We start from the raw sequence: 9978 nt of genomic DNA, 5'->3' as shown, positions 1-9978 counted from the left end.
ATTCTATTTACTGAGATAGGAGAAAACCGCCTTATGGCTGGAGTTGAGACGTGCTGGTGGCAATACTGCTCTTGACTGCACTGAGATGTTTGTGTAAAGTCAAACATCAATCTGACCTACGTGCACATCAAGGCACAGCACCTTTCCTTAAACTTATTATGACACAGAGACCTTTGTTCACATCTCTTCCTGCTGACCCTCTCCCCACCATTACCCTATAGTCCTGCCACATCCCCCTCACCGAGATAGTAGAGATAGTGATCAATAAATACTGAGGGAACTCAGAGACCAGTGCTGGCGTGGGTCGCGGATGCTGAGCGCCGGTCCCCTGGACCCACTGTTCTTTCTCTATACTTTGTCTCTGTGTCTTATTTCTTTTCTAAGTCTCTCGTCCCACCTGACGAGAAATACCCACAGGTGTGGAGGGGCTGGCCCCCTTCAGGAAAGGAGAAAGGAGGTCCTTTCCCATGGGGGGCCTGGGGAAGCAGGTTAGGCTGTCAGCCAGGAGGGTGAGAGAGGGGAGGGGTGGCCTTCTGAGAAGCTGCAGATGCTGAAGACAGAGGAAGTCCTGAGTGTGGCCCCCAAGTCTGCCTCCAGGGGCTGCAGCTATCCCTTCCAGAAACAGAAACTTAAGCCCTTCAGGCTTTGTGGGGTAGTGGGTGGGCAGCTGCAGAAATATCTAAAATTAGGGGAAGAGGCTGCATGGGGCACAGAGTGCAGGAATTCCAGGCTTAAGGGACACCTGCTGTCTGGCCAGCCCAGAGGGGCCATTTGCCTTTTTACATCGGTTGGTTTTATTAGTCTAAAAAATGCTGACTTGGAACAGGACGAAGTATGCTAAGAAGCAAAGAGGCATGTGTCTCCTCTGCAGTGAGCATGGGGATGAGACAAGAGGCAGGGCCCACACATAGATGCTAACATAGGCAGAGGTGAACGGGCTTCCCCTGCCTTTGGGCCTTGGCTCTGGTGCCTTCTCCTCAGAGGCATCTATTTGGGATCCCTTGTACCTGGAACTGCAGTGTTCTGTGTCCCCCTGACCCCAGCAGCACTGATGTGATGTCATCTGGTTTGCTGGACTGCTGGCTCATGGCCAGTCTTCCTCCAGCAGCAGGCGCTGTGTACCTCGCTGCCTGACGCATCCCCAGCGGCTGGCACCGGGCAGGTGCTCACTGTGCCACTGCTGGAGGGATTTATATCAAATATACCCACAGATAAGGGTTCCCCCCTTCCTTGCTTTATTCACAGAGCAATGGATGAGGGTCTTTAATGGATATTAACCCCACATACTCCACTTCCCCCTCTTAACAGCTGCATAATATTCCATAGCAAGCAGGTGCCTTCCTACCCTTGGCCAGTCCCGCCTGATGGGCATCGGGTTGTATCCAGATGTGTTTGTTTTTCCCTCCACAGATCTCTTGGTCCATTAGTGGAGAGAACTGAGACATCCTTTCTAAGGGCTGCATTCCTAGAAGGGGGATTGCTGGGTCACGGAGTTCCAACATTGTTAATGTTAATAGATTCTGCCAAATTACCTTGCAAAAAGCAGGCAGCAATTCAAGTTGCAGGCAGCCTGCGGACGCCTGTCTCCCCTCATTCCAACTCATAGCCAGCACTGGCTGGAGTCGATCTGGGAGTGCTGGGGGTAGGGAGAGGTGGAGTCACTGCTTAATTTGCATGACTCTAGTTATTCGTGAGATTTTTTTTCTTCTTCTTCTTTAAATCGCATTTATGCTTATTGTTTATTAGCGTTTCCTCCCATCCTTGCCTGAAGTCTCTGGGGACTGCCTTTGGGGGTCGGGTGAGCTTGTCCTCTGCGAAGAGGGCCCAGGGTTGGGGTCTGGAAACTCCAAGGCTGCACTTGCCAGCGGCCTCTTAAGACCACAGTGTCCGCGTGGTTTCTGGCTCGCATTCCCCAGAGCCCCAGGACTTGTCCAAGGTCAGGGCACCGCGGGTGCCCCCGGGCTGGGCCGCAGCCAGACTGCGCCTCCCGCGCGCCTTCGCTTTGCACCAAGATCGCCCAGGAGATGCCTGCGGGCACCTTGAGGAAGGTCGGCGGCTCCGGGCCAGCTCGCACTGGCCGGGGGTGGGGTGGGGGCAGTACCTGCTGCGGAAGCCCTGAACGCTTTCGCCCGGCCCTTCGCCGCCGCCGCGGGGGCTGGCTGGACTAGGTGGGCAGGCTGGAGGATGCGGATGAACCCGAGCGTCCTCGAGTGCCCAGAGGCTCTCCGCCTCAGTTTCCCGCTCGGAGGCAAGGGCGTGCGAGGGGATCCAGATATTCAAGGATCTGAGGTTTCGGCCTCGAGGTCTTGGGCGGGGGACTGGGCAGGCTGCGCGGGGTCCCAGCGGGGAGACGGCTCGGGTGGGCGGCTGGGGGTGTCAGGGGCTGCGGGCGGCGGACAAAGCGGCGGCACCACCCCGCGGCGCGGGCCAATGGAATGAATGGGCTATAAATAGCCGCCAATGGGCGGCCCTCGTTGCGTCCCTTAAGAGCCGCGGGAGCGCGGAGCGGCAGCTGTTCGCCTGCGTCGCTCCGGGAGCTGCCGACCGACGGAGCGCCCCCGCCCCCGCCCGGCCGCCCGGTGAGTGGGCCCGGGGGCCGGGGGCGTCGGCGCCGGGGCTAGGGGCGCTGCGTGCAAAGGGGGCGCGGGCGCTGCGGCGTCACGCGCTCCGGGCGCGTTGCCTGGAGCGCGCGCCGGACCGGCCGGGGGTCCCGGGCGATGATGGCGCTCCCCGCGCGCGCTGCGGACCCCTCTGACCTTGGCCGCGTCCTGGGGGCGCCGAGGGGCCTGGCGGCGGGGGCCTGAGTGGTACGCGGGAGTCCGGGAACCCCGGCTTGCCGGTCGGTCCCTGCTGACCCCGCGTCTCCCCGCAGCCCGCCGCCGCCATGCCCTTCTCCAACAGCCACAACGCGCTGAAGCTGCGCTTCCCCGCCGAGGACGAGTTCCCGGACCTGAGCGCCCACAACAACCACATGGCCAAGGTGCTGACCCCCGAGCTGTACGCGGAGCTGCGCGCCAAGAGCACGCCGAGCGGCTTCACGCTGGACGACGTCATCCAGACAGGCGTGGACAACCCGGGTACGCGACCCTTCGGGGCCGGGGTCCCGGCGCCCCCTCCCCGCGCGCAGCCGCACGGTCCTCAGCAGCGCGCGCGGGCCCGGCAGTGACGTCACTGTCTCCGTCCCGCGCCCCCTCCCCTAGGCCACCCGTACATCATGACCGTGGGCTGCGTGGCGGGCGACGAGGAGTCCTACGACGTGTTCAAGGATCTCTTCGACCCCATCATCGAGGACCGGCACGGCGGCTACAAGCCCAGCGATGAGCACAAGACCGACCTCAACCCCGACAACTTGCAGGTGCGGGGCGGCGGGCGGGCCGGGAGGGCCGGGCCGGGGTCTCCGGGTGCTCACTCCCGTCTCGCCCCCCAGGGCGGCGACGACCTGGACCCCAACTACGTGCTGAGTTCGCGGGTGCGCACGGGCCGCAGCATCCGTGGCTTCTGCCTGCCCCCGCACTGCAGCCGCGGGGAGCGCCGCGCCATCGAGAAGCTCGCGGTGGAAGGTAGGGGCCGGGCGGGCCAAGGGTCGGCGGCGGCTGCGTGCCCCTCCCGGCGCGGTCCCCGCCCGCTTTTGTTTATGTCGCCTGGGAGCGGCAGCCGCCGCCGCGCTCTTATCTGCGCGCCCCTGGGTTCAGTTTCCCGGAGGGACCGAGGGACGGAGGCCCAGCCCCGCGCCCACAGCGGCCTGGGGCCCAGGGAGGGCGGGTCCTGGCGGGGGTCACCGACTGGGACCGTCGCCCGGGCCATGAGGACTGGACGCCCGCAAGTCTGGGCGGGTGGGGGCCTCTGACGTCCCCCGGGGTGGAGCACGGGGGCGGGCGGGTCCGCGCTGTGGGCTGGAGGGGCGGGCGCGGCAGCCGAGCGTCCTGAGCGCACGCCCCGCAGCCCTGTCCAGCCTGGACGGCGACCTGGCGGGCCGGTACTACGCGCTCAAGAGCATGACGGAGGCGGAGCAGCAGCAGCTCATCGACGACCACTTCCTCTTCGACAAGCCCGTGTCACCTCTGCTGCTGGCCTCGGGCATGGCCCGCGACTGGCCCGACGCCCGCGGTATCTGGTGCGTGTCCCTCTGCGCCCTCTCGCGGCGTCCGCCCTCTCCGCCGCCTCCCCTTTCCCTCTCGTCCCCCCCGCCAGGGTGGGGCCCCTCGCGGCGGGGAGAAGGAGGGGGAGGAGGAGGAGTAGGGGGAGGAGGAGGGGGAGGAGGAGGAGGAGTAGGAGGAGGGGGAGGAGGAGGAGGAGAAGGAGGGAGGGGCCGGCCGCGCTCCGGGTCTGGGTTACGTGCCGCGCCTCCCGCGCAGGTGACCTTGGCCCAGCAGGTGCGTTAAGGTACTGGGCCCAGGCCCCTGGGGGCTCAGGACTCAGCCCCCCTAGAGACGTGAGGTGGGGGCGGAGTCCCTGGCCCCTCTGCCCGACGCCCCTCGGGAGCTGGAGCTCCTTGTTTTCTCACTCCTCCGTCGCTGGGATTCTACCAGGGGCTGGTGACGCAGAAGCTTCTCGGGGGCAGGGCTCCTACCCCCACTGTGGGGGGCGGGCGGGGCTGTCCTGGCGGTCCCTGGCCCTGCCCCACCTCAGACCACTGCAGCCGGGGTTCTGCTCACTGTGAGGCGTCTCGGCCCCGCCTGCCCCGTGTTGGGCGGAGTCTTGGCAGCAGCCCCCGCTCCAGGGCACGGTTGGGAGCAGCACCTCGGGGACTTGGGAAGTTCCTTTGGTCTGGGGACGGCCTGGGGCTTTTTTCTGGATATGCCCTGAGACCAGCCCTCCCGCAGGCACAATGACAATAAGACCTTCCTGGTGTGGGTCAACGAGGAGGACCACCTGCGGGTCATCTCCATGCAGAAGGGGGGCAACATGAAGGAGGTGTTCACCCGCTTCTGCACCGGCCTCACCCAGGTGCCAGGGACGGGGCAGGCCCAGACCCCAGGGCTCCAGCAGGGATGTGGGTGCCCCATCAGTCCCCCTGGGGGATTTCTGGGACTTGGGAGTCTCAGGGCCTGTGGGGGTCTCAGGCAGGCCTTCTCCCTCATACCCTTTTCTCCGTCTGCAGATTGAAACTCTCTTCAAGTCTAAGAACTATGAGTTCATGTGGAACCCTCACCTGGGCTACATCCTCACCTGCCCATCCAACCTGGGCACAGGGCTGCGGGCAGGAGTGCACATCAAGCTGCCCCACCTGGGCAAGCATGAGAAGTTCTCGGAGGTGCTTAAGCGGCTACGACTTCAGAAGCGAGGCACAGGTGAGCAGGGCGGGTGCTGCAGGCTTCCTGTTGGCCTTTGGACAGCCCTGTTTCCTCCGCCCTGACCTGCTGTCTCCCCAGGCGGTGTGGACACGGCTGCGGTGGGCGGGGTCTTCGACGTCTCCAACGCTGACCGCCTGGGCTTCTCGGAGGTGGAGCTGGTGCAGATGGTGGTGGACGGAGTGAAGCTGCTCATCGAGATGGAGCAGCGGCTGGAGCAGGGCCAGGCCATCGACGACCTCATGCCTGCCCAGAAGTGAAGCCTGGCCCACACCCGACACCAGCCCTGCTGCTTCCTAACTTATTGCCTGGGCAGTGCCCACCATGCACCCCTGATGTTCGCTGCCTGGCGAGCCCTTAGCCTTGCTGTAGAGACTTCGTCACCCTTGGTAGAGTTTATTTTTTTGATGGCTAAGATACTGCTGATGCTGAAATAAACTAGGGTTTTGGCCTGCCTGCCTCTGAGTGGTGCCTCTCCTTTCCCGGGGGGAGGGGGAAGGGCAGCAGCCAGGCCCCAGGAGTCTGAGTCCTGGGCCTGCCATGGGCCTTGCCTTCCGTGAGAAGGGAAAGAAGCCAGCAGGTGGCCACTCTGTTCTGCCTGTCCCACCTAGTCCATGGGCCCCTTTCCTCATGTCTGTGCAGGCAGGAACACTGGGGAGAATGAGGGAGGAGCTCCAGGCCTGAGCATCTGAGGGCATTCAGGCCTGGGTGTGGAGCCTAGCACGTTCCTCGGGCTCATCCTGCAGGGTGGGGGAGGTAGGGATAGTGGAGGTGGGGGTTGAGCTCAGAAACTTGAGAGCTTTCCGGTCCCTCCAACTGGGTTCCTCCTCCAGTCTTCCAAGCTGCAACATTATCAGATCCAGACATCTCCCTACCTCCCTCCTACCCCGCCAACACCTACTATCTTCTCTTCCCTCCCAGCCTCAGCCTTCAGGCTGAACAGCCCCCCAACCCCACTGGCCCTTGGGCTCAGCCCTCAAGATCCTCTAGCAGCCCTGGGGAACCACTGGTCCCCCCTTCACTGGCAGCCACTTCGGGGGCCTCTGGGTGTCCAGCCCCTTGCCCTCAAGGTGGGACCACAAGGTAGGCAGAAGGGGGGTTGGGGCTCTTTAGGGATTGGTCTCCCTGGTCCCTCATGCAACCTCCCCCCAACCCCCTGCAACTCACTCTAGTTGCCAGTTGCTGCTGTCCCTGCCCAGCCTCTGGCTCAGGGCTCCTACTATGGTTGGGCACCCTGAGGGGCTCGGCCAGCTCAGGGAGTGGAGGTGGACGGGTGAGGCAGCTGGGGGCTAGGAATCCTGCTCCCCACCTTCCTCCAGCTCCTAAGCTCCAAGGACGCAGCCTGTGCTGCCACCTACTGGCCAGGGCCTCCTCCGCCCCACCCCTGGGGATCAGGGTTTGGGGCAGGCCTCATCCTGCATCTCCACACTCACTGCGTCCCTGGACACCTGAGTTGCGGATCACTGGACTCTCACCTCCTTGGCACACAAGGGGATTGTCAACCTAGACACTGGGGTCCAGGAGCAGCAGTGGGGTACATCCCCGAATCTGCCGCTGGGCTCGGCATGTGGGGGGCCCTAAGGGCAGGGTTGAAGTGTCCACCTCCCTAAGTGAACACCTGGTAGGCTAGAGACATAGGGGGCAGGTCCCCTGGTGCAGAAGGCTAGGGGGGACTTCTGCATCCATTCTTTGGACCCTAGACTGGTCCCTCCCTGGCTGACCAGCCTGGGCACAGGGGCCAGTTTCTGGCTTAGCCTTTTCCCAGGAAGGCCCAGGCCAGGCCAAGCCGAGCTGTACAGTCTGGAGTCTCGGGAGCAGGGCTGGGATGAAGAGCCTGAAGTGAGCACAGGAAGTGGACCCCTCTGGAAAGGGGAGGCTGAGGGCAGTGAGGAAGCAGTGCTGACCCAGTGGGTACCTGGCCAGCAAAGCCCTACCACCAGGGGACCTCGTCATTGCTGCCCTCTTCCTGTTCAAGAGCTGCTCCCGCTGCAGCCCCTCCTGCTGCTCCTGCTGGCTCAGTCCCCCTCACCACTTGGGCAGAGCCCGCCCGACTATCCCTGGGGTGGCGTGGGCCCCACTGTGAGGTGAACACAGGGCTGAGGGCATGGCTGGGCAGGACTGTCACTTCTTGTGTTTCAATGCTCCCCTTTTCCCATGTGGACTCTCAGAGTGGGGTGCTCCTAGAACCACCAGTGGGCAAACAAGCGGAACCCCTAATCACCCCGTGCAGGCCTCTCAATGCACTGTCCGGGAAGGCTGAGAGGGCTGGGCCTGGCTCAGAACAACTTCTGAGGCAGTAAAACTCTGAAGGTGGGTGGGGCCTTGGCTGGCCTGTGGAGCCCACAGGGCCTGGACCCCCAACTCTCTGGGGCCCACTCTCCTCCCTGTGCCTCACATATTTTATCTTGCTGCATTAACTCTTTTGGGGACCAGGCAGGGCCTAATATACACTCCCCTCAGGAGGGGAGCGACAATCCTGTCTGCCTGTGCCACTGGTTCCCCGAAACCTCCAACAGTCTCGACAGCCGTCCTTTTCCTTGGCCTCCGGAGACTAACGGGCAATTCTCCTAGAAAGCACTGTCAAACATGGGCAGCAAAGGACAGTACCTAGGGGTGGCAAGGATGCAGGAAGACGTCCTGGGTGTTGGAGACATCTCCCTGCAGGGCAGTCTGGCTGCACCAAGCCCCCCCTCAGCTGTCCCTCCTGTCCACTCAGGGACTTCCCAGCTAGGGAATGAGTCCACGGCAGGGTTTCCACAGTGGCGCTCCAGACACTTGGGCCGGACGACTCTAGTGGAGGCCGTCCTGTGCGCTGCAGGACGTCCAGCAGCAGCCCTGGCCTCCAACCGCTGCATGCCAGTAGTCCTTGCTTCCCCAACTTATGACAATCAAAAGTCTAGACACTGACAAATGCCCCTTGGGGGGCAAAACAGCCCCCCTTCTTCAAGTCCCATTGCCCTACAGAAATAGAAGTGACACAATTACTGAGAAGGAAACTGTAAGGGCTTGCCGACACTGAAGAGTTGGCTGCAGCCCCACCCCTCCTCTGGGGTCCTGTGCAGACAGGGACGACAGTGTGAGGGATCTAGTGAGGTGGTGACACGCTGAGAAAAGCTCAGGCGCAGAAGCAGGTTATAAAACAGCTTGTGCTCTGAGATCCCACACAGAATATGTATGGAAAAACCCCAAAGAACAGTAGTCACTGTGGGTGGTGGGGTAACAGGTGATTTCCTTCTTTATACTTTATTTTCCAAATTTTCTACAGGGCACATGTATTACTTATATAAGCCAAAATAATTTTTTAAATGGTGTTTTGTAAAAAATGCTGTCATGTGTTCCAGTCTGTAGAAGCCCACCGAAGTAGCAGGACTCTACCACTACCACAGCCTGAGGCCTCTCACAGACAGGGAAACTCAGGCTCCGAGAGGAAGAAAGAATCGGCCCAGTGTCGCCCAGCTCCAACTCCTGGGCTCTTTTCACTGCTTTTCTTTTGAGATCAAGTTTTGCTCTTGTTGCCCAGGCTGGAGTGCAATGGCGCAATCGTGGCTCACCGCAACCTCCGCTTCCCAGGTTCAAGCGATTCTCCTGCCTCAGCCTCCTGAGTAGCTGAGATTACAGGCATGCACCACCACGCCCAGCAAATTTTTTTGTATTTTTAGTAGAGATGGGGTTTCTCCATGTTGGTCAGGCTGGTCTCGAACTCCCGACCTCAAGTGATCCGCCCGCCTTGGCCTCCCAAAGTGCTGGGATTACAGGCGTGAGCCACCGCGCCCGGCTCACTGCTCTTTTAAGAACATTCTAGCCTCCCACAGTTGGGACCTGCTTGTCTTAGCAGTGGCTTAAAAGGCTGCACTTGCCCAGCAGGCTGCTGCTTCTGCATTTCTATTTCGAGCCAGCAGGCACTTCCTAAAGCCTCCCAGAGCACCCTTAGGGGGCTGCACATTGGACCCACATGGATGTGAAGTTAATCTCCTTTCCCACAGGTAAAAAGAAAACAGTAATTTGATTGGCAAGAAGTCTTCTGGCTGTGAGGTTTCCACTGAGCAGATGACAGCATTTCAGCTTAGAAAAGTGAGGCTTTTTTGGCACTGCTGAGAAGGCTGAGGCCTTTTTTTTTTTTTTTTTTTGAGATGTAGTTTTGGTCTCATTGCCCAGGCTGGAGTGCAATGGCACGATCTTGGCTCACGGAAACCTTCGTCTCCTGGGTTCGAGAGATTCTCCTGCCTCAGCCTCCAGAGTAGCTGGGATTACAGGCGCCTGCCACCATGCCCGGCTAATTTTGTATTTTTAGTAGGGATGGGGTTTCTCCATGTTGGTCAGGCTGGTCTCCAACTCCTGACCTCAGGTGATCTGCCCGCCTCGGCCTCCCAAAGTGCTGGGATTACAGACGTGAGCCACCATGCCCGGCCAGGCTGAGGTTTTTTTACACGCGTACTTGTCAGTCTGGCTAGAGGCTTTCTGCACTGACCTTTTTTTTGAGGTAGGGTTTCACTCTGTCACCCAAGCTGGAGTACAGTTGTACGATTGCTGCTCACTCAAGCCTTGAGCTCCCTGGGCTCAGGTGATCCTCCCACCTCAGTCTCCCAAGTAGCTGTGTGACTACAGGCACGTGCCACCACTCCTGGCTAATTTTTTCTATTTTTTTTTCTTTGTAGAGACAGAGTTTTGCCATGTTGCCCAGGCTGGA

The 9978-nt window shown here is 61.0% G+C and overlaps 1 protein-coding gene across 1 annotated transcript; it reads left to right on the top strand.

Annotated features, from left to right (window-relative positions):
- Nucleotides 1-2878: 2878 nt before the first annotated feature.
- Nucleotides 2879-5749, top strand: CKB (creatine kinase B). The gene is made up of 7 exons (XM_025391172.1): nt 2879-3077; nt 3201-3355; nt 3428-3560; nt 3943-4114; nt 4824-4947; nt 5102-5291; nt 5373-5749. Exons 1-7 carry the CDS (start codon nt 2885-2887, stop codon nt 5549-5551), a joined length of 1146 nt encoding a protein of 381 aa, XP_025246957.1. The 5' UTR covers nt 2879-2884; the 3' UTR covers nt 5552-5749.
- The last annotated feature ends 4229 nt before the right edge of the window (nt 5750-9978 follow it).

This window comes from Theropithecus gelada, chromosome 7b (genome assembly GCF_003255815.1).
Source record: "Theropithecus gelada isolate Dixy chromosome 7b, Tgel_1.0, whole genome shotgun sequence".
In the NCBI taxonomy this organism is placed as follows: domain Eukaryota; kingdom Metazoa; phylum Chordata; class Mammalia; order Primates; family Cercopithecidae; genus Theropithecus; species Theropithecus gelada.
Note: the sequence above shows the minus strand (reverse complement) of the source record. Positions and strands in the feature narration are given on the sequence as shown.